Consider the following 25,649-nt stretch of genomic DNA (forward strand, 5'->3'; position numbering starts at 1 on the left):
GGGGGGGGGGGGGTAATCATCCATAATTAATCCAATCATTAATTATTTGTCATCCATTTTACAAGACATTAAGATTCACCAAGGTCACTGCAGGTAGAACTTGGTATAAAACATAGAGATCTGGCAGGGTGCAAATTTTTAGATAAGGGAGTATGCTCAGATTATGTGTTTGTGTATCTGTTCGTAAATCTCCTGATGCATTAGCTAGGGAAAGCTGAAAACTGTAGGAGTCTTATTATTAGAATGTTTTATTATACCAGTCTTAATGTTTTATCTTGCCTAGTAGGAGTAGCTGCTTTAAGAAGAAGATATCTCATTCAGTGCATTTGAAAAGGCAGAGCAGGGCAGAAAAGACAATGTTCCACTGTGAAAGAGCTGAAGGCTCACCCTATGTGCTAATAAGAACTTGATTTAATAAATTAGCTTTCAGGAAGCAGCTTCCATTTTTCTGGTAAGACATTAGTACCTTTGGGGGAGGATGGATTCCTCATGAATTTGCTAATGACATTGCTTTCAGCCTTGAAGTCATCAGCTTGAACCCAGCCAAATTCAGTAGAGGTTAAAAGTGGTTCCAGTCTAAATGGATGTTTGGCGGTCTGTAGAAAAAACTAGCCTGGTGGCAGAGACCCGTTGGCCTGTAGCATGCCATGGAGGTACCAAAGGTAACTTTAAAGCAGCTGCCTGGGATGCCAGAAACAACCTAGTTGGAGTGGCCTGGATTCAGCAGTGGTCGATTTCTCTCTCCAGATTTGCAGTCTGCAGTGCCTCTGTCAAGATCTCATTTATACACCCCGACTGGCATATTCCACAGAGAGCCCCCAAACTGCATATCAAGCAGAGACTGAGCTGCCTGATTGCTTTACAAGGAGATCCAATCCCTGCAGTCTGCTGTTAAAACTTACAGATAGGGCCACAAACATACAGAGCTTGCCCTGGGTAGAAAAAAGAGGATTCATTTACTAAGCATCTAAACCAACACATTTTCCCAGCACTAAATCCACACAAAAATGTGGATTAGAGGAGTGAAAATGCAAAGTTAGTTTCTTAAGCAGTTTTAAAAAAAAATGTCATATAAAGAGTCTTATAAAACTTGTCAGCTGTGACTGAGGAACTCCTAACTGGATCTATTCAAAGCCTCAACTTCAAGCACTGCAGAAAGATTTAACAACTAGGTAACAAGCGTGGGAAAAACTGTGTGGGGAGGTTGGATGCTGAGTTTGTAGGTGTTGCAGACTAAGAAGCAGGATGCAAAGGAGACAAAAACAGAACCTATGAGAAAAACTGCATTGACTACAGATATCACAGAGAGAGATAAACAAGGGCTGATGCAAAGAACATGAATTATTGGAATGCATGTATTTCTTGAGCTGTGTACACAAATTATGCAGCTGCAATTTTCTGCTGGTCTTCATAATAGAAACACTGTAGGTCAAATTTGGCCTAATATATTTTCAGTAAGCTAGTGATTAAGCTCTACAAATGTGTTCTATTTCTTATTCAAATGTTTCTATCTTCTTAGTCAACAGAATTCCTATACTAGATGATGACTGACACACCTATGCAACAGTTCCTGTCTCCTGGGATCCTCTGGACGAAAAAAAAAAAATCACTGCAGGAGGTTTCTAATGCTGTTTTTCATCTCTCTTGCAATGCTGAAGTCAAGAAATCTCAAGGAACTCTGAGCCAGTAACTGTGCAAAACTGAGGGTCTGTTCTCCTGGTCCCCATTATCACTGGGTTCCAATTTTTACCAAACAGCAGCTGTTGGCAGCTGGCACCAAGGGCATTTCTCCTGACACTCATGCATTGAGCAAACCATGGGTTGCTCTAGAATACTGCATGTTAAGAAAAGCTATTCATGTCCTAATTAATTCCAGAAGAGCAGAAACACAACCAGTAGGACAGCTCACTCCACTGGAGCTAGAACCTGCCTTCCTAGACTAATGCATCTTCAACTGCAGGCCAGTTGGCCCTGTTTGTGTGCTCCACCTTTGATGTGCTGTCTTGAGGTACCCACAGTCATCTGCTCACTGTATTTCAGGAATAATTTGCAGTAATTCCTGCTGCTCCTTATTTAATAATTTACATTTAAACTTGAATTGCATTACTTCTGCTAATCCTGCTTTAACACATTTACTCCATGCTCTCCCTCTGCACTAATCCTACATTTTACTAATGCAATACAACTTTTTCTTTCTCTTATTTCACTCTCTCTCCTTTTTGTACTAGGGTCTAGACTGTGCCAAATCTGGTCTACTGAATCTCTACTCCACTCTTCAAATTTATAGTACATCTTGCCAATCCTATTTCATTGTCCTTATGATCTCCTGTGTTAGGACATGGGCAGACATCTATGACTCAGAGACTACAACGTTTTTTTTTGGTTGTAACTGATTATGACCCAAAGGGGAGGAAAAAAACCCAAATAATAAAAAGTGCTGTTCAGAAATATCACCAATGGTCAGACACAGGAGAAAGGTAAGGGTTTTGACTGTGCCTTTCATTATCTTCTATTAAGAAAAACCCCACATATACAGTTTGTAGTTTCTATGAGCTCTATAGACTCTTTCTAGTTTTCAGCTAATTGTTTTCCAATCCTAAAAGAGATGGATGTATGTTAAGCTATTCATATAAAACAGGAGGCCACAGTCCCTCTACCCTATATTTACATGAGAAGACATGCTCTTTGATGAAAACCTGTGCGAAAAGCTTACAGTAGGTATGTTGGAGGGAGGTGCAGTTCTTTCCTTTCTTCTCAGTAGGCGAGTTAGCTGAAATGCATGTTCCACGCATGGTGTGAGAATACTGTACTGACAAAGAAATCAAAGTTTGGATAGTATAAAAATGCAAGAGGGCTAGTCTCTTGTGGTCACTGAAAATTTCACCATAAAAAAAAAACCCAATACAGAAATCAATCTTATTTCCTTCCAGCTAACTAATTTCTGTCACCCTAAATTCATGCTCCATTTTCATCTGGATGTAGTACTTTCCATTGATGAAGCACAACTAACAGCATCTTAATTTCTGAATTTCATTTCTGACATAACTACACCTAAAGTCTTTTCACACATATGAACTATAAAGTAGAAAAAAATTTTCTATCCCACACATACATGTATGGACACACTGCACTTTTTTTTTTTTTTTTTTTTTTTTTTTTTTTTTTACATTTACTTGTAGGTATGAAGCTAGTCTCACTGTTTTCCTTTCTTTCAATTTTCTTTTTACCTTTTGATGTATGAAATATCAAAAAGGTTTTCCCTTTGCTAGATGACCTCAACAGCAGCATGATAAGGCTGTAAAACCTGCTCTACAGCTCTTCATCTCTTCCTCTGTGGGGAGGGCACACTGGTTTTTATAGCACAAAAAAAGAACTTGTCAATGGCCTCCAGAATATAAAGAGGAAATAGAGGGCTTGATATTTCTAAGGCCAAATATCAGCAGAAAAACACAGCTGAAAGAATCCCCATAGGTATAAAGAAATAGTAAAGTACAATGACTTTTTTCACAATGTTTTACAGTTCACCTGTGATTTGTGAGTGTGAAAGTGTTTAGGTCTGCCCTTTACAAACTCCCCACAGGCCTTCAGAAAGACAAACACTGTGACCACGTTTTCCAGTCTGCTCTGAATTTCACATCCTTTCCAAATACCTTCACTGCTTACCTTCCCAAGAAAGACTGCCTTTCAAATTACATCTTTTTTCTGCCAGAAGTTATGGGCCCTTAGAGAATGACTGTGCTTGGCAAACAAACCACAGTATTGCCAGGAAAGACAGATATTCTTCTAGCACAACATGGTCAGGTTAGTCTTCACTCAAGAGAAATTTCCCAAACAGCCTATTATTAAAGGACATCAATGTTATTTCTGAAAGTTTTAATGTTTTCCAAAAGAGGAACAGTAAAACTGAAGGAAGCAGGATACAGTTTGACTAATGGTTAATGTTTGTGGGTTGTGCCTCATTAGGCAGCTTTAGGGGTGTGATCTCTACTCTTAACTAATAATGTTCTTATCCACAGTGTCTCTGATTGATACCCCCTCTAGACATTTATCTTCAAAGCAACATTTAATGGTGCTGCTATAGCAGGGTCATAGGCTATTTAAAGATACCGTAGAATCAAACTTTAAGAGCTTTAGCTGATGAATAAGCAGATTTCCCACACTGCAAGAACAATAAGCTGTTACAAGTCTACAGGTCTAAAGTGCATCCTTTCTCCAGTAAATGTAGCAGTTGTGTTCAATGATCCCCTCTGCTGCTGCTGCATATTCCTGTGGCCTTGTTGGAACCACTGACTCTAAGATCCCTTTGGATACCAGGGGACATATCTTCAGAAGGCAAGGGAAAGTATACAGGCACATTTTTGTAAAAATGTTTTATAAAACTGACACTTCCCTCTAGATTTTATGCTTGGTCCTACACGTTTGTTTTCCTCTTCATCTATTGACTTGTGTGTTGTGCTGTATTATCTCTTCAAGATACATGTGGTGAATAGTGTATCCTAGGTGGATTTAGAGACAAACAAAGGATTTAAATTCTATTTTTTTTTTTTTTTTTTTTTTTTTTTTTTTTTTTTTTTTGCTTTAACTTCCAACTGTACTTGAAGAAATACTTCCCACCTAGTCTTTCCACTTTTTGTAGCAAGGACATTCATCATTGAAAATGAAGATGATTCCTAAGGAGAACAAGCATGAATGGCAATTACCAGAGTCATTTTGGGACTTGATGCTTCCAGTATGAATCTCACAATATCCTTTGCCCCACATAACAAATAATTCCCTCTGCCCAGTGCTAAATGTGTGTCCAATTTACACAGCTTTCTCCAATAGCTCCATCAATAGGCTGAAAAAGGCATCACAGGGAAATTTTACCAGCACTTGCTTTCTTCCTCCTCTCTCTCTCTCTCAAATTTATTTTAAACCTTTTCCATGGGACTTCCTCCCTGACAAAATATTCAAATATGCTGAAATTTAAACATAATGTCATTGAGGGGTTTCAGACAGCCCCTAGGAAAAGATGACAGGGCAGAACAGGAACAGATGGTATCACCACGTAGATTTTGCAGAGGGGTTGTGGAGAGAAAAAGCAGTGCACCAGCCTAGGCTGTGGTACCATACGAGTGAGTTTAAACAGATAAACATCAAAGGAACCCATCTGGCCTTGAAGTGGTATCTGTCACTTGAGACTGTTACTATTTAACAGAGACCTTGGGGTCTTGGCCATGTTTATTATACTAGTGTAATCCCTCCCTGGTTACATTTTTTGTTCCCCATCTAGTGACTGAGAACTGCTGGAGGCAAGTACAGATAGAAAAGCTGAGAGCTGCAGCTTCTGTCATTGGCAAGGGAATTAATTTCAGTCTGAATATCATCTTCCTGATTAACTGCCCTCGTAGGAAAACTGAAAAGGACTGTGCTTACACTAGATATAATGCTGCCCTGTGATTTCTGGAGCCCTGTCCTTTCACATTCCAATGGAAGAAGTAGTAGTATCGTTTCCTCTCTTAAAAAAGTCTCTTTCTCATAAAAATGAAAAAGTTATAATCACATTCACAGGACTCTTGTTCTCCAATCTTTCTTCAATTTAAGCAGCAATTCCCAAGCAGGTGAGATATCTGAGGACATGCAAAGGAAGAACCAGCTATGGAATTGGACATCAGTTCCAGGAAGCGGTTGGGGATTTTTCACTTTCCAATTACTAATTTGGTGTGGAATCCTCTGGCTGTGAGTAGGAACGAAGGAGAAAGACAATTACAGCACTGCTGTAAGGAGAAGCATTGTGCCCATGTGGAGGCAGAGAGGTCTTGGGACTAAGAATAGGTTCCATCTTGTCCTCTCTCCCCCTCACTGGGAATTCTCTTTCCACCCACTTTTCCCCATGATATGGAAAGTGGAAGGGATTGGGTAGCACACAGGAGTTTGCTGATGTGGGGCCACCACAAAATGGTCAAGAAGCAAAATGGAATTTGGTTTGGGGCAGAAATTATGAGGGGGTTTTGATGACTGAGAATATCCCTATGATGTTTTCCCTAGAAGCTGATGCATGGTTTCCTTGGTAAAGAGGTAAAAAGACTGTAAGTTGTTGTGGGCGATTAAACTCTTTAACAATGGAGTGGTGGGAGGATGGGACAAATTATACAGGTGAAGAAATACTTGTTCTCTTTGTCTTCAAGGGTAGTTTATGCTTCACCTCTTCCCTTCAACAACTACAGTTCAAACTCCTTGCTTATCTCTTACCCTTAGGTAGAAAAAGCAGAAGGTGTTTTATTTTGCTTTTATTCAAATAAATTAAATGCCAAGCTTGAAAAATACAGAGAGGAATAAGGGGATTAGAAAGGTTGCAGCTCAGAGTGGCAATCTGATCTACAACAGTAAAATTAGTCTTTAAAAAGGTTAAAGCATTAAAAGGGTCTAAATCAGAAGTGTTGAAATCACCAACAGAACAGTGCAACTGAACTGAAGAGATTATTTTTGGGTTTAAGTACAAAAATCTGGGTTTTAAATTTTTCATCCATCTTTGAGAATGAGAAAAAACAGTAGAAGTTCACAACACAGTAGAATTTATTCGTCACCCAACTCTAACCTTAATTAACAAATCCCACCTAAATATTCTTTCAAAATATGCATACAGATTCACAAACAAAAGTATTTTCTTCCAGTTAAGCATATTCAGGCATTTGACTTTGTGTCCAATAGCCTTGCACTGCTTCCTCTTCTCATCCCTGTTCCTAAAGAGTAGTTTAATTCCCATGTCTTGTAAACCACTGAAAGCCTTGGAAAAGGCTAAGCAGAAAGGGATACCAGACAGAAAATGTCCTCCAACTGATTGTCAATCCTTAGTATTTACCTCAAGGTACATCATTACTACAAACTGAAATAAGCACAAATCAAGTTAAAACTGCAGAAGACCAGTATTTTTAGGTTACACAGTAAACCCTGGTAAAACGTGGAGTCTGTAGGGTGGCTAACAAAGGAGGAACAAATGGTTGTTGTAGGAGGAACATGATGGACAGCAAACTTTAACATTACCCACACATAACGTACCAAGCATTCACCCAGCCTCATGCTCCCAAAGGTTGCATGTATCCCCATGTGTGCAGTCCATTCAAAGACAAAATGTCAGTACTCACCCTACTACCACAATTATAAAATCTAGTAAATTCCAGCCATTGCGGAGGTAAGCGTTGGGGTGAAAGAGAAGTCCATATGCTATTACTTTTAAAAATGCTTCCACTGTAAAAATTATGAGAAAGAGATACTCCACTCGTTCCTGGGGAAGATAAGAGAACAAGAGAGACAATGGTTAACATGAGTGACAAACCATGGATAAGGACAGTTTTTTCTGTCACCGTCTACCCATACAGCCTCCAATGCACTGACTTGCCACTTGGGTACACCTAATATGCATAGCTCGCCAGAGGCCTTTTCTCCTCACACTTGCACAGTCTGCAACCAGTCTGGCAGGACGGTGGCCATAAATTTTGGTTAGGCTCTGAAATTTGCTGCCTTTGCCTTGGCATGGTCTGACCACTGCACAGACCCGTGCAAAGGAGGAGAGAAGAGGGTCAACAGGCATGTTCTAGCACTCAGCTCTCTAGAGAGTATGGTCAAATATTGTCAGCCATGACAGTGAACTGCATCCAGTCTCTTTCTGCCTCTGGAGAGAAAACATTGCTGGATACCATGCTGGGGAGAGAGATGGGGAGAAATAAAGGGGCCCACCTGAGACTGGTGCATGTGTCTAACTATGCCTTCTTTGGGATTCCCTTTTCTGTTGCTGGGGAACAGGTAGGCTGAATATTGGTGATAAATGATTTACAAATCAGGCTGACTAATGCTAAAGGCTTTTAGTCATTCCATCAGAAATGTCTATGTCCCTGTGAAAAGCAGTTTGCAATTAAGCACGTGCAAACAGAGTCACTTCCAGTGACAGTACAGTTAGATTCAGGACAAGCAAGCAGGCTTTTGGAGTTAGTACACAGGCTCACTGTCTCTCATCTCTGGGGTTTTTAGCCCCAGTGTGGAATAAGCATAGCAGTATTGCAGAAATGGTAGGGACCTCCACCTAGGTAGGAGGGAAACTGAAGCATTAGGTAATCACTACAAAAGTGCTGCGTGGCAAGCTGAGTGGGAAAGAAGTATGTGCAAAGTAGATGACAGCAAAAGAAGACTAGGTTCTTGCAAGGTCAAACTACAATGTAAGTTATTAAAAGTTCACATTAAAGAAATAAAAACCCAAGAAATATATAAATTAAAACCCCTAGGTATTCTTGGTCATATCTTATTAGGTACCCCGCAATACAATCAGAGAGGTCACTACTCTATTCTTCTTTTCAGCTCCAAACTGCAATTGCTCTGTTCCTCTGTCCAGCTGAATACATGTATGACACTTTCATATGATACAGCAATACAACATATGCAGGATTGCAAAAAAATCACTCCATCATTTGACTCAGCTGCCCTTGTGAATCTCTTCCATTCAGCTACAGGTAATTAACAAGAACTTATGTTGATCAAAAAAGTCGATTTCCAGATCATCTGCATGCTTACATTAACATTTTATTTTACACAGCTGAGAAATTCCATCTGACAGTAGCAGGTACATGTTTGTGCTTTAAAATATTGCATTTTCCCTCCGACAATGCTTTCACAATGCCTGCAGTATTATTCCCCAGTGTTTAGTAATGGGAATACCTAAAAAAGAAAAAGTATAATTCTGTAGTTATCTGATCCAGTTGTAAAGCTTTTGAACATGCCCACAGCACAGAATGTCTTCATTGTTGTCCCAGATGGACACAGGTCAGCACACTAAGGACTTTCCTCCCCTTGAACTTGAAGAAGGAAACAACAGCATACAATACTAGTGACCACTGTGTCCCCAGCTCTACAAATAGTGCATTATTTTATTTAGCACAGGAATTGGCACATAAGTGCTAACAACCAGGAGTCCAGCCATGGGTTTGGCCACAAAAAAGAGCTCCATAATGGCTTGCACCCTCCTAGAAGGGACCAACCTGGCATCCCTTCTTCCACTGCTGATGGCAGCTGAACGGGTACTAATTGATAGACAAAACCACAGTTAAACAGACCCAAACATCAAGCTCTATGCATCCATTTGTAAAATAAGACGAGCTGTCACAAAACGTCTTAAAAAACCCCCAAATAAACCACAAAATGATTGTGTGATGGGAAATCTACGCTGTGCCTTTCCGATTGCCCTGCACCTTTGTGCAGCCACATGCCTCTTCTCAGCACAGCATAAGGCCAGACACGACCCTGCATAGACAGCCCACAGTAGCCCTGCCTGGGAGGCAATGCCCCACCTCTGAAAGGATTAGGTAAAGCCTGTGTAGAAGTTGGAGGAAGATGGAAATGGACTCTGTAGGGGGAAAAACCTGCCCTGAATCAGAGGTGGGAGTAATGAGTGTTGTGACTGGGATGGACATAGCCTCACTAAATATGAACAAACATCTAGGATGGAAGCAAAGACCTCTCTTGCTGCAACCCAGCCCAGTGGGTCTCACTCCCTGTTTCAGCCATGGGCTTTACACAGTCATGGGCAAATTCTCCTTCCCTCCTGCAAAAAGGGCCACAGTAGGTCAGAGACCACTCTCATTCAGACTGCATCTGAGGTTACCCTCAATTCATCTGGCATCCCACTCTGTAAACAGAGTCATGGGCTCATGGAAGAAATGCCGTAGGCCCTAAAAACCAGCCTTCCCCTAAAACTTTGCTTAGTAGTCACAGCCCTAGACTGATATCAAGAGGATGCTGAGGAGCTCACTCTCTTGTTTAATAAATCCAGGTCCAGTTTGAAGCAAATTGGCAGTACAATTGAAGAGGAAGGCCTAACACCGATCCCATGCCCAGTGATTTAACAGCAAACACTGTCCTTGACCTCCGGAGAACCTAGGACAAATGCTGCTGCCAGATCCGTCTGGCTTTGCGCTTCTTCTGTGGCTGGCCAGAAGAGTCTTTCCACCCCATGCATTACATTGAAATACCTGTACTAATGCAATCAAAAGTCCAAGAAAGCAAATATTTGAGAAAATTCTGGAACAACTTTTTTTTTTTTTTTTTTTTTTTTAATACTGTGCAGAGTAGCCAGTATTTCAACAACTAACAGGTTCCATTTGGTTGGGTTTAGCAGCCTTATATATTTTTGCCTGCAAAGATGCCTATGGGACTACAGACTCCTGTTTTGTTATTGTAATAATGCTGTTTGTTGAACTATGTTATTGAGGTAATAATATGCCAAAACATTACACACACATGCATATATATACTTAAACTTAGATATATGCATATATATATATATATATATATATATACACACACACACACACATATACAGCTACAAGCTGTTTGAATAAATTCCTTACAATGCTCTGGCCAACGTGGAAAGATTCATAAAAAATGAAACTCTATAAAAGCCTCTGAAAAGAACATAAGTTACATAATGCTGAGCAGAGAAGAGAAATTTTATGATCATCTGCACTTAAATTAATGATTTCAGGATCTAAAACTAGAGGAAAAATACTGCCGAGTTTGAACAGCGCAGCTACTCCAAGACCATTTCAGGAAGCTACTCCTGCTTAGACCCAAGAAGAATTTGAAAAGCCTACTAATTAATTTGTGTTCCCTTCTCTCCTTATACAATAAAACTCAAGAGCCTTTACAAACACAGCATAACTCATTAATGACGTAGCCTAACTGGGTTCCCAGGAACTTGGGTTGCAGTCCCGGTTCTGATGCCACCTTGCCTGGTGAACTCACAGATGTGACTCAACCACCTCCTGCCTCGGGTTAGAAATGAGAGGAGGTCCTGCTGCCTTCAGCAGCTGCAAAATTATTAATTTGCCTCTGCTAAATGGGCATTTACACTTCTGGCTAGTCATTTGAAGCTTTGCTCTAACAGGTTATGCAGACTGGGCCCCGGTGCTTCAAGCTCCCAAAAGTATCTATAACCCCACTCCTCTGAGAAGCCAATGTGGTACCATTTTAAAAGAAACCAAGCTAGACAAACATTGGCATTTCTCTTTGAGAGCTCCCTGCTGACAGGGAGAGAAAATGCCCACCACCTTTGTGGGAAGGAAAGGAGACAGCAACAACATTGTCCCTTGAAACACAAATCCAAACCACAACATCAAAAGAGAAGGAACTTACTTTGGAACTGTAAGAAAGAGGGAACAGTATTTTTTCATTTTGTCTTAGAAATATGAACCATGCTGACATAGCTAAGACACATGGAGCACATTGCAGGTTGCAGAATTACAAAGCAGGAGCTTCCTCCTTGGGCAACAGTGGTGGAAACGTTTCAAAAACCAAAGGAAAACCCCAACAATATACGAGTGGAAGAAGAGGAAGGACAAGAGTTTTAGAAAACTGATACATCTCTGGAGCATACCCAGATGTTTTAGTACTGTCTCTACCACTGGGGTTTTTTTGAGTTTGTTTTGGTTTTTATAGACAGAGGACATGAGCACCAGCTACCCTAGCTGACAGATTAGCCAGCACTAACATTGCCAAGAAACAAGCTGTACATCATCTTAGTCTTAACAAAGAAATAAACATTAACTTACTGTTAAGGGTCTAAAACATATTTCCTAAAGAGGATTAATGTATTAAATACAAAATTCCTCTAATCCCACGTGCCTTCCAAAGACACCACATGTTTGTTTACAGTTTTTAAACTGTACCTAATGACATACTGTGTTCATAAACGGAGAATGAAAACAGGAAATTCAAGGAAATTACTGTAGGATGCCATGAGGCTTTTCTTCTGTCAGGAGAGGAGTGAGTAGACTAGTGTTGTTTCTGAGAAATGGTCCCCAAAATGATTCATTGTATCTTGATCCTAGCTCTCCAAAACCATCCACCCAATAGCACTACTAGGTTATAAGGTTTTGCAAGATTTACTCAAGGCTCAAATCACAATCAGGTCACCTCATCTCATACACCCCAGTCTAAAGAGTCTGCAGTCTTAAATTCAGTCACTAAAGGTTTTCTCAGATTTTGCTGTCTCTCTATGTTTGCACTCTGCTCGGTTTGTTACAAACCATGTTTCAAAAACTAGAGCTTATCTATTTGAAGTAATGTGCAGCAAGCCCTGCACGGCTAGAACCTTTACAAAGCTGCCTGTTTGACCTTAGACCACATTACGTCAGTGTCTGCATTATTACTCCCTAGTGCTTCCTTAAACATAAGAGAATACATTTCTTCAGTAATGCAAATACTCAGCAGTCCAAGGAAAACCACAGTATTTTAAGGCCCTGTCATACAGGATGTTTTGGCATTAATTTCATAAATAGGCTCTGAAAGATACAAGTCAAGAGTGGAAGCACACAGACTTTTTCCTAGTAGGGAAAACAATCTTTTTCTGATGGACGGTAAGGAGACTAAACTGCAGTGCTGGGAAAGACAGCCCAGAGATTTTATGAAAAAAAGCTCCATGTGTTTGGATTACAAGTTATCATCACATCCGAGATATGGATATCCTCACTGTGAATATGCTGACCTGAAGGCTACTATTAGCATTAATAACTCCGACCTTCAGTGAGGAAGAGCCACATGTGTGCACTTAAAGGATCAGTTCAGTAAAGGAGATGTTAAAACAGTTTGTTGACAGTGAGTTACTTCTGAATATACTCAGTTACTCAGGAGACATTTTCAGCTAAATATGTGTGAAAATAGTACACAAGCACATGAGGGAATAAAACTTAAAGGAGAGATCATGTTTGGACTCTTTTTCTTTCTTTATCCTTAAAATTACTGCCACTGCAGAAACAAGTGGTCATATCCATTTACTTGATAAATAGAAAGGGATGATAAGATAGCATACTGCTGAACATAACTCCATTTGCTGTTACTGCTGGTCCTAAAACACAGTTCTACCTGTTCCCCAAAAAGAATATTCCCAAAGATCAAGCAAAAGAACACTATCTGATTTTACTTGTCAAGGATAAAATAAGCCCAAAGAAAGAAGTGGGTGACTAGCACTAAACTAAACATAACCCACCGTGTTGGGAAACAGAACAGCTTCTGAAAGGTTAGATTGTCAAATATGATCAGCATTGCTTTCCCTCCACTCCAAGTGAAGGCAGTACCTATGTAACATCAGGCTTTACAATGAGCAGAGTTAAGTTCACACCAAGCACTGCAGAAATACCATCTTTTAAGTTCTTCAAGGTGTTCAATGCCAGAAGAATAAACCAAAGACAGAATTCTCACTAATCTGAAATGAGCAATTATAAAATGGGAATATAGTGCAAGCCAGACTTCAGAACTTCATGGTAATTAATAACATGCCCTTGATGCATTTAAAGAACCTCCAACTGAAATGAACAGAAGAGAGAACATTAATAGTTTTGAATGATTACAAACCTGATACACATGCCCTATGTTCAAGAGTTCCTTGGTAAATCAACTAATACTTCATGCATAAACTTCTTGTGAGATCTAGTCTAAAATCCTTATTTTTCTTACAGCACTTTGGCAAGGATGAATTTGCATTTATTTATAGGTTCAGTGGAATTACATTTTTTGTCAGAGTCCAACTGTAATACAAAGCCAAGGAACGAGGGGATCAATCCCCTGTGCTCGCTACCTTTTACAAACACATTTTCCTTTCAGTGAGCCCTATATTCCTTATTTACTCAAACCAAAATACAGAAGATGAATGCCATTACTGTTCTGATTTACCATTATTTCACCTACATTTTCTACTAACGATAGGTGGAGAAACAGGCTCCATCTATATCAAGTACTGTAATTATTTTTCATCCTACATTTCAGAAGGGGTTGACATGCCAATATCATTTGGACTACAATGAGAGGAGAATTGTTTTGAAACCTTTATACTAGAGAAGATTCTGAGCCACTCAATTTCATTTTGAAGACAGCCCTGCTTTGAGTTGGTATTTGGACTAGACAACCCACACAAGTCCCTATCAACCTATATTTTTTCTGAGATTCTATATGCATATTTTATCATTCTAAACACACCTCCAGTCCTCAGAATAATCTAACAGATTTGCTATTTCCTTTCCATTGCACATCAATGCTTCCCAGTGGGATGCCTCATTTTGCACAATAGAGATGGTCAAGCGTGTGCCTTCCTGGATTATGCATCCGTTTGGACTTAAAATTTGGACTCTGGTGCTGATTAGATAATGTCTAACCTATATAACATTTTTCTTTACTGTTTTTGGCTAGCAATAGCAGAAATCTCTTGGGTGTTGTTTCTCAAGGTTTCTTCTTTTTTGGACTGAAATTGAACAATAGGATCCTGCCTATATAAAAATTAAATCCAGATAGTATGTTCCTTATGGGCTTGGTTTTTCTTTGGCATGACCAAGAATTGAAGCCATCCGTACAAGCCATGTACAAACATTCCAACTTGAACAGCTCTGAAGAGGTAAAGAATGTTGTATCTTAGTTTCTTTTATTTTGGTCCACTATTCTGATTCAATTGAAATGAACTGTCACTTTATATCCTGATCCGACCAGTAAGAAATTACTGTTCTAGAAGGCAGCAACATTAGGGAAGGCACCATGAGTTCTATGAGTGAGAGCACCTCATTTCAGACCTCTGTATAGAAATTAAAAGCTAGTTAGGTGTTACATTGTTACCATACCTATGAATGAAATTCACCCCTAGAAGAAAGCTTTTACTAGATTCCTTTATGTAGTTTCAGACACAGTGAAGCAGTGCAGTGTTTTTTCCCAATGTTAACACAGCCATTTGAAACACCACAGCCAATTGTCCATCTACCAACTGCTGATTAAGGGCAGGGTACCAAAAGTATCAATTTAAATCAGAGCAGCCCCAGTATAAGAGCTATATCTAATAGATCATCACAACGCATACCATGTCTCATCCAGCTCTCAAAATGACTCAAATAAGTTAGAAATGGGTTACTCACCATGCTCAGGTGTTTGAACTCAATCATGTATGCAATGACATATACAAGTCTATCAGCCATAAAACATTTCAGTGGTCTATTGTATTAATATTTTTTATTATTATAAATATTAAAAAAAACAGACACCTCTAGCATAACCTAACCTTTCTATGCTCAAAACCATGTTAGTGTTAAATATTAAGCATTTTGTTGCCAGGCAGAACAGCAAACACTTAGGAGGAAAAAATTTCCGCTTCAGAAGGAATTCTAAAAAAACTATCTAATTAAATATTACTGCATTAGGACAGTTTCTAAAATGTCTTCTTCACAGCACATCACCTAAGCAGGATACAGAAGCATAATTGTGTTTGGAAACAACCTACATGACCTCAGCAATAACTCTTCTAATGATTTTATTGTTTTGCACTATCTATGGGTTAGTTCCTGAAGTCACAGGTCTGGAGTTCTCATTATATCGTTTTAATCTGATCACCATTACACAATCAGTGCTTTCAGTACCCTATTTTTCAACAACTCTCTAAATGTCTTAGTGGTAGGGGAAAAGCTTAATAAAAGTGAATCCCAAGTGTCTGACTGCTGAAAAGAAGTAACACTGTCCCCATGAGATTTATTAAATTTAAGTCAATCACATGATTTCAGGAGTTAATGAATTTTTAACTGCTAGAACCAACATTATGACAACTGTAGTTTGTCTGCCTTGTAAGCTTAGACTGTTATATGGACTGGCACACTGATGAACAGTCATGTTCACATTCAGTCATCTTTTTTAAGAGATCACTGAAAATTGGGCCCCAAAATTAAGGACTGAATTTCCAACAGAGCTTCAACATGTGGATAGCGAGTTCCTTTGGAAATATACCCATAATGAGACTTTCTGTGTGCCAAGGCTTTTTATAATTCCCTCATGGATAAGGGGTGTGGAGGAGTTGCATTCCATACCCTTAATTTAATGAAGCATCTTTTCTCTCAGAAAGCTTTTTATTTTTCTTTTTAAAAAATGATCTGATCCTACAAGGTTTTCAGTAATTCTAGTACATGTCAGGTTAGCCTAAAATATAGCCTAAATCAGGGAGAATTTTGCTACTAATTTTAACATGGAAAGTATTATCCTCTTACCAGATAAGTCAGTAATTGTCTACAGGCTGAATTTCCTATTTCTCTTCATCCTCTTTATAACTTCTCAGGTAACACTAAAGAATTAGAAACCTTCCCTAAACTGCCTTGCAGGCAGAACCCAAATTTTAATGGGGCACCACCACATACTGAGCTGACAGAATGACTGGCATTGCCTCTCTCATGCAAACCCTCGACATAGGCTACGTTTTTAGAAGAGAACAGAGCTAGTAGGGGCAAGATGAGAACAGCCAAAGAAAGAATTATTTGAGCAGTTAGCATGGGATCAGATGTCAGCAAACATGGGCTCCTCAAGAAACCACAGCCACATCCAGCACAATTTATGCCCTCTGTGGATTACTCTCTACTACTGAGCTAAGAACTAGAGAGCCACAAGAGACATCCTGCAGAAATCTGGCCCTGAATCTTTGTTTTAATAGGCTGCTGAGCACAGAATTTTCTCTGACTGACCACCCAGAAGAGCTCATCAAACCCACATTTAAAACATTTCTGTCAAACGCATCTTAATCCAATCACTCTTGTGCATTTTATGATGCTCTAATTTATGGTTTTAATCTACTACAATTCCTTTATAATTGTTTGTGCAGTGACGCCTGAAGCAAGGAATGCTTTATAAATAAATTGAATTTATGACTATTTATAACCTGTCCCTCTTAAAGTTTCTAAGCAAATAAATTGATCCCACAGTTCAGTGTTCTAGGGTTGGGGTCTCTCTGTACACATTCATACAAACACACAATATACACACATGCATGAAAGAGAGGGATATGGAGTGTGCATGTGTGTGTGACCTTTTCTTTCCATGAGTAATTTAAGGGCATATTTAACATTCTGTTCACACTGCTTATGGCAGACAGGAAAAACACAATGGAAGGGAATGAAAAATGAGAAGTCTTAGCTTCTTCTCCATCTCAGCCTCTATCTTTCCTTTTGTGGGGCAAAGGTTTGCAGTTTTTGTTTACTACCCCTGAGTAGTTTCTGTTCATTTGCTTGCTGTTTGAATGAACAAGGCACATGAAATGAGGCAGCTATAAGGACCTCTGACAACCAGCACATAAAACTCATTTTATTTTCTTAATGGATTTCTAATTGGTAATTAAAAACATGACTGTGACCTGTGCAGTAGCCAGAAAATAGAAATGGACTTCATTTTAAACAGATAAAGCTCACAAGGCTGAAGCTCTACAGAGTAGCAAGATTTCTTCTGGGCAAGGAAAAGTGTAATAAGAGCTTTAGTTTTTAGCGGGTTTTGTTAATTCAAGCCAACCAAAACACCCCAAACAACTGACATTCTTTGCCAGTTCTTCTGTCCCTTAACTGACTCCCACCAGCCACTCTGCCGACCCTCACTGTAGTTGCTGCTGATGTTGAAATAGATCCAGGGACAAGAAGCTGGAAAATGGAATTTGAATTTTTGCCCTCCCAGTCATACTAGGGCATGTATTTTCATTTCTTGTAAGATAAGCATGCATTTCATTCTCATATGTGTGCACATTGCAGGGGTAAGGGGGCAAACTAATAATCTTGCCAAATGCCACCACCTTCCATCCAGTTAGGTAGAGGCTATGTGTCAAGTTGGTGTAATCTCAGCCTGCAGGACACTAGATCACCCTCAGAAAGCCCACAGCAGCCCTTGGGTGGGTGCAGAGTAATGCAAAGTCACGTCATAACAAAATATTTGGATTTGCTTCAAGCAAGCCAAACACATGGATATGGGAATGTTAAAACATTTTTTTCAATAAAAATGTTTAAACATAATGCTTTGTTATCTCTACAATGAAACTCTCTGAGGACTGTCATTTAGGGACAGTAGAGAAGGGGAATATGACATATAGAATACTTCAAACTTTTCATTCTAATATTCAACAAAATGAAGTTTTGAAATATTGGAATTTCCCACACAATGCCGAGATTTCCATCAGCCTGACCGGCAAACCATCAGGATGGAAAATGGCAAGAGGAGAAGCAGCTCTGAAATGGGTTAATGCATGCTAATGAATTTAATTCGTTTAAAACAAGGAAAAAGGCTTTCTAATGAAGTTCAGGTATTAGTAAGGAATGAACATTGCACCCATGCCCCTTTTTGCAAGTGAAAAGTCTGTAAAGAATTGTAGTGAGCTACTAATTTTCATGCCAGAGGAGAGGCAGCCAATGTCCCTGTGTTATCTCTTACTATGATAAACCCTTAAGACAATATTTATTCTCATGTAGATAAACTTAAAAACTAAGAAAAATGTTAGACTATGAACAGTGAAAGGTGAGGAATGTTATTAATGTCCTATACTGCTTTTTAATTAAATCAGCTCGATTGGCTTCTGGCTAGTTTGCAAAAAGGCATAGTCTTCCTACATTCCCTGGCTTCAGGAGTGCTTTATCTCCTGCAAGTATTGCAGGATGCAGGAGGATCTCTGTCTAAAGGGAAAATTAGGTTTCAGCTGGCCTGTCTGAAAAAAATCTAAACCCCACCCACAACCAGAATTCCCTTTCATCAGTTACAGTCAAATCCTTATGACGTCCATCACTCAGGAGGTCACTCCCAGTGAAATGATCTCTAAAACCAGCCAGATTTATTCTACGTCAGACAGACTATCGCTGAGGGCTGACAAGCATTTTGCCAAATGGACTTGGATTTCAAAGATTCTGTGTTCGCTTGATGAAAATAAGATGTTACATACTTTGTGTTTTCACTTACTCTGTTCCTAAGGCTTCCTCTTCAATCACCCTCAGGCTCTAAGCAAACAGGATTCATATTGATCTGCCTGAAAATTATTTTTAATGCTATTAATATTATAGGCTGCTATATTGGATGTTTTCCAAGTTTTTCATGTTGACTAGTTGTTCTGACTGATCTGTAATATACTAAACCCATCGCTTCTGCTTGCTGCTGGCCAGGTCCCAGCTCACACCACAGAAATAAAAGACAACCAATGACTGTATTTGAACTTCAGTGGGGTGTGTTTTCCTGTGCTCAGTACATACTCCTCATAGCCTCACAGACTCTGCACAGTGTCATCGCATGACATTTTCTGGCTATTTACCCCTCCATTCCCCCACTCTGCTTTCTGTACATTTTAGGTCATGAATAGTAAAGTTGGGCTCATTGCTGCCAGTGCAAAAATAGCAGGAGTTGGACACTGTTTTAAGACAATTATTCTCCTATCATGTTGTTATCTCCCAGTCAAACATGCAATAAGTACTGTGTTTAACTGCCACGTTAAATTCAGAAATATCAAATCAAGCTACATATTTCACATTGCAAAAAGTAATACCTTAAATGAATGGTATGGTATTGCAGGTAAAACTTTTAAGATACATTGTATAATAAGTTTAGACTCACTTTAAAGAAAAAAAAAAAAGAAAAAAGAAAAAAGAAGAGGTTAAAAATACAGGTTTTGCAAAGAATTAAAAAATCTCTCAGGGAACAGATTTTAAATGAAGTCCTTATTTGGACATAATTTCTGTCAGCTTCTAGAAGGTCTGCAAGAGCAAGAACTGAATAAGTACAGTAGGATTTGGCCAAGTAATATCAGAAATATTCTCCTATAGTAACACTAAATCGAATTGCACAGACTTAAGGGATTTTAGTGTTTTCTTTTAATTGTCTACGAACTGTGCTAAGGCATGTTGTGCTAATGTTTGAACTCAGTGGTGGAACTGATTAAAAGCTATAATTAAATGCAATAAGCTGCTATTATTTACAGAATAGCAAAAAGGGTGAGAAAAGGAACAAACACAGGAAGGGTGAAAAATAATTTCAGTATTGCTCTTCATTCTGTTTTGCCTATCTTTGGTATCACGAGTAACACATAAATGGAAGAAGAACAAATTTCACAAGTAATAAGCACTGCTCAGTCCACAGTTTCTTCTGATACCTTGAAAGACTGCAAGAACAAACAGCAACCTAAAATTTTTTCATAGACTATTTTATGGATGGAAAAGGACCTCGCGATTAAATTTCTGCAAGTGCTTATTTGTTTTGCTGAAATCTTCCCATTTTAGTCAATCATTTGAAACTAAAAGTTTTCAAAGTAGGGTTTTTTTTTTTCTCTCATAACAATTCCCTCCTTATAGGATCCATCAGGATTCATGATGATGTAGAAAAACATTAGTAAGATAGCATGTCAGAAGGACATGCCTCAAGCCCCTGAGCGTGACTACACAAGCTACTTTCCACAACTTATCTTCCATCCATGTCTGTCACTTCGACATTCTCTGTTTCACTCTGTTTTATTTCAAACTCAATTTGTTTTCACAAGGAGATTAAAAAAAAAAAAAAAGCAAGGAGGTCTAAGAATCTACTGGCCTATGGCAAAGGCCATTAAATAAAACAAAATTAAAGATTTTCTCTTAATTAATTACCCACCTTTCTGCAATGATACTCTTCATGAAAAGTTCAATTATCAACAACTGATGCCATTAAATTCACTGTACTATATTATGTTTTGCTGTGCTGTTATACAGAAAAAGGAAATGACAGTGAAATCTCTTGTATAACTTGCCAGATGTGAAACTAGTAGGGTTAAATTATCCCACAAGTCTTCTAGAGCTGACTGAAAGAATGAGATTGCTAGGGATAAGTTTGTCTCATCACCTTAGTGCTTTAGATCTTCAGAAAAGGCTCCAGGGGTTATAGTCAATCACAGACTGAATATGACTCAATGTCATGCTACTGCAAAACAGAAAAAAGCAAACAACATGCTGGGATGTGTAAACAAACGTACAAACCACAACACACCAGAAAAATCCTTCTGCTATACACAGCAGGGGTGAAAGTTCTGCTCAAATTCTGTGAATGAAGAAAACCATGGATGGACTGGAGAGGGACCAGGGGAGAGCAACAAGGATCTTCTGAAGTGTAGAAAAACGACCTGAGAGAGAAGGCTGGTGTGAGGCGGTTCAGCGTAGAGCAGGCAAGGCAAAATAAGGCTATAGACTGCTGCAGAGAGGTGGTGAATAACTCGTTTGCCTGCATTCACTTCGGGTATGGCAGGAAGTAAAGGCTTTACGCTGGCACACAGAAGGTTTAGGATGGACATCAACAAACCCCTTGCTTGGGATACCAGTAGGGCTGTGGTGGAGTACACTGTCTAGGAAGTTACAGACTTTAAATCACTCTTGTGGGGCAGAATGGCCTCCCAGGGTATCTTCTAGCCCTACCTTTTGCATTCTGTAGGCTCTAACAGATGTTCATGGCCACAAGATCCGGCCAGGTTTCCCATCAGGAAGGCAGCTGTCTATTAATTTTGGACAGAAAGACACCAGGGGACAGTACTTCTGTATTCACAAGTGAATAGCCTTTCAAACTGTCTTTGACACCCATACAGCTAAGGCAGATCTATGCAAGAAATCTGTTAGTTTGGGATTTCAAGGAATGCCTCCATGTGTGATCATTTGAAAAAGGAGTTCAGTAGCTCTCTTGGGGGAAACAGAATTCAGGCTTCTCCCAAGGGCTGATCAGTTTAAAAACACTATTGCAATCACACTGAAATGGAATAAGTTTTTCCTGGTTTTATGGCATAGTTTCAGGGTTTTCTAAGATTGTGTTGCAGTGGCTGCATTAATTGGAGGGATTTTCCCCTCTTTGAGAAGACTCTCAGGCATTATCATTCTGACCGATTCTCATCTGGACTGGTGATATTTATGGCAGAAGTTTCTCTTCCTCAGTGGATCTGCCTCTCAAGAGCATTTGGGAACACAAACTTGTGAATGTTTATTCTTCTTTTGATCTCTTTTGCTTTGGGTCCACAGAGCCCCTGTAGCAGAAATCTATGAGCTTTGCTGAACATATTTTTAATTAATCCTGGATTTAGGGAAATTTGGGGATTAGTGGATTGCTGAACTCTGGAGCAATGCTGGAGTTTCCTTGTTACAAGCAGCAGAGAAAGTGTCAAGTGTTGTTGAGAATTTGGCTTAGGCCACTGAACCTACTGATTTCCATAGATCAGAGAAGTCTCCAAAGTAGCAATACTACTAGATTGAATTAATACAGTATCCTTCATTCAAAGGTTGCTATAGACTTCACAGACAGTAATGAATGAATTAAAAATATAAATCACACCACACAGGCAAAAGAGAAACTGCCTCCATTTCACAACTGGGAAAATTGATAACTATATAAGATAAAGGTATTTGAAGATTTGAGGTCTTCCTGTTTCTAAGTATCCATTTTAGGACAATGACAGCCTGATTTTTTTTTTTTTTTCAGATACCAAGTGGTTTGTTGACTAATTGGAGCAATGATGCCTCTAGGGATAGGAGCTTGGCACACTGACTTGGCTGACTTAACCAGCTAACAAGCTAATAGCAATTTAGAGAAGATGAACCTCTGACAGGCATGAAAAAACCTTGTCTAAATGTTTAGAAATCTTTGATAAATTCCTGGTGGATGAAAACCGAGATGTTGCTGTCTCTGCCCCTCTCTTTCCCACTCAGTTGCTTCCACTCTATCTCCTGCCTCCTGTTTCTGTCATCTTTCTATCCTTTTGTCTCCGTTGCTTTATTTTGCACGCCACTACTCTTCTTGTATACAAGGATTTCCAGAGGTTCAGCTGAAACTGCAGGTGCCTGGTTTTCCATCTCCAAAACACAAGCTGTTCAAAACTGAGAGACAAATTTGGAAATTGGACGTACCTGATTACCAGTTTATGACAAAATCAGGAGTCGGATGGTGGAATCCTGGGGCAATACTTTGCTATTCCACATCATAGACAAGGCATACATACCAGGCAATGTTTGTGAGGTGCCAAAGAAACTTCATTACTTGGGTCACTTCTGTAAACTATATTTAGTGCTATAGCAACACAGATGTTATTTGGTGACATTTGCAGTGTAACATCAAAACGATACCAAGATATTGCAAATGCAACCTCAGCACCAACAGGGACCAGAAGTGCCAAAATTCTCTCTGAACCAGCACATTACATCTGAGCAAAAAAACATCAGAAACAGTCTAGCAGCCTTCTGTTGCCACACTGGTTAAAAGCAGGGAGGATATGATGTAATATATCGCAGCATGAGGATATGATGTAATATATCGCAGCATAATGAATTTACTGTATTGTAGCTGATATGTAGTTTCATTTGCTAAAACCTCACTGCTGTTTAATCTACAGTTCACTGCTGACTGGGGTCAGCAGTGTGCCTCACATGGCACACATAGGCTGCATTTATGCTCGCCAGAAAGGGAGCTGTAATACTTTTCAGCACTACAGAGTTCTGCTGCTCCATTTATAAGTCCCGACCTGAACCAGTTGCCAGGGTCCTAATGAAGTTGAGTTAGACCCTGTACATCAATCTGTCGCTCCTTCTACCTGTTGCTGTGGGTTGTTTTTTTTTTTTCCTCTGTGAAACCAAAACATCCTTTGCAAAACTGTGATTCAGTCAAGACAAAATTGTGAGTCAGCATCTGACAGGATGCACTCCCCAGGGCTGCAACCAATAATGCAGTAGACCTCTGCTCTTTAAGACACAGAACAAAAGCCAATTATATAGCAAAGCAGTGCACCTACTGAGTGCACAAGGCGGCGTGCATCTTAGGTATCTCTTCAGGCACAGTACAGCTCACTGCTGAGGCCATGGCACTCCTCCTTAAAAGCAATCAGAGGAATTCATGCTGTGGGTAGATTGATGAAAATGGAGATCTGAGATCAAATTCTGAGCATGTCACAAATAGAAGGAGATAATACTGGCTTTCTGTTGACAGTAAGCATTCTTCCCTAACATAAACTCACCACACTCCTTACAAAACTGTACCAGCAAGCTTTTGGTAAGGCTGGTGCGCTGGGTGTCGCAAGGTGAGCAAGGAAGTCCTTCACAAGGAGGGAAATCAGGGCCTCTAGTAACAAGCAGTAGGTGCATCAGAAAGACTGGTGGGACCCCAGAAAGGGGGATGTAGCACTGTTCCAGCCCCAGGTGTGCCCGCAATGCCATTCCCTCAACAGGGATCCTACTTTGTACTCTCCCAAGGGGAGCTTTACAGCCTTCTAAAATAATCTTTATGGGGCTGTGTTTTACCAGGTAGTAATTTGTGAGAGGAACACTGCAGTTTTAGCAGTTAAGAATAACTGCTTAAGAATATGCTGGTGTTTAGGAAAAAAAGAACCCGGGGGTAACAGGTATTATCAATTTCTGATTTTCAGTTGAAATTCAGCTCAGTTAGGAAGGAAAAAAACCCAACAAAACATGCTGTCACACACACAAGCCTATGAACATCAATATATTTTAATGGATAAATTTTTCTCTTATATCTAGCCTCTGAGTTTTTCCACCTCTGAGCAAGACCTAAAAATGTAACACATAATTTGTACTGCTCCATAACCTGAAACTCCAACCATCCTTAGCAAAGTTTTCTTTCAGAACAATTTAATAAAACGTGATATTAACTTCCCAACAGCTTTTCCCTCATGAGTTAAAAGTGTCACTCTCTCTGTTTTGACTAATTTCTGCTAGATAAATACAGCCTATTTCAGTTAGAGAAATTCCCATATTCTGCATTTTTTTGACTGGTGAGGCTTTCTTTACTTTGCACCCTGAGCTCTTAAGTGGCTTTGCCTCATTTAAAAACTGTATCTCTGTCCAGCATGCCTGCATTCCTGTGGAGAGTTGCTTAATCCCTCTATATACTCCCAATCTGCCTGCAAGGAATGCAGAGCATTCCCAGATCTTTAAATGGAGGCAACACAAAAATCTATTTTCTTTTATTAATGGAAAAGAATCCCTGTACTATTTTTAAAGGAAGACCTAAGCCCCCTCCTTTTCAGTATTATCCTTTTTTCCTGCTTTACTCAATTATAGATGATTGGCTAACTGCCATGACATATGAGTCATGCAGGATCTAGGACACAGGATGTGTTCAGAGTTGCTTAATCATGTTCTAATATTTAACATGTACACTTGTTTATTAGGTAATAGAGTTGTGCATGATATTTACATTGTGCTATATTAATTTGGGATGTTAACGCTAGAAGGGCCAGAGAACAATAAACAAAAATGATACAGGCAAATGAGGAGGAAGAAAGAAAAGCTAAACCAAAGCACAATGAGAAACAGACTCCCAGGGCATGGGAAGAACAAACTCACATTCAGATTTTTCTGCTGGGGCACTTGTAGGTCTCCTCTCAGTTATACCAATTTAAGCTCAGGGTAACTTCCTTTCCATGGTGTGAGTCTAGTTTTACCCTAAATTAGTCAACATTTCCACACCTCAAATTTTCCTCAAAAATACCTAGCTCCCAAATGCCCCTAAAACTCCTTCAGTATATGAGGACAGCTATCTGCACCAAATCATGATTTTTGCTGCCTGTTTTGAGAAGTGTTGACATCTGTCTCCAATTACATAAGGAAAGGGACATCCTATATGAAAACATAGATATTTTTCTCCTTTCCCTCTCTCATTACAGCAGTTAGCACAGCAGACACAGGTTTTGAAAGAGCGCACAGAAGGAAGCCAAGCTGTCTCAAGGTGAAGCAGATGACTGCAGCATTGTCTTCAGTCGTGGGGCATGAATGTTGATGAAAACACAATTTAGCCTGAGGGTCCCACTCTAAAGAATCACTACCTTTTTCGTGGGTGAAAGCAATAAAAATCTAAATAAGATT

At 39.4% G+C, this 25,649-nt stretch overlaps 1 protein-coding gene across 14 annotated transcripts in view; it reads right to left on the bottom strand.

The window, feature by feature from the left end:
• The window catches only part of CACNA1C (calcium voltage-gated channel subunit alpha1 C), a 444,106-nt gene that overhangs the window by 198,012 nt on the left and 220,445 nt on the right, over positions 1–25,649 (bottom strand). For all 14 annotated transcript variants that reach the window (XM_026841170.1, XM_026841183.1, XM_026841181.1 and 11 more), the window contains exon 4: positions 7,125–7,264. In XM_026841170.1, the coding sequence (XP_026696971.1) occupies positions 7,125–7,264 (140 nt within the window). The remainder of the gene's footprint in view (positions 1–7,124; positions 7,265–25,649) is intronic.

This window comes from Athene cunicularia (assembly GCF_003259725.1).
Source record: "Athene cunicularia isolate RWA chromosome 1 unlocalized genomic scaffold, athCun1 chr1_part2, whole genome shotgun sequence".
NCBI classification, from domain to species: domain Eukaryota; kingdom Metazoa; phylum Chordata; class Aves; order Strigiformes; family Strigidae; genus Athene; species Athene cunicularia.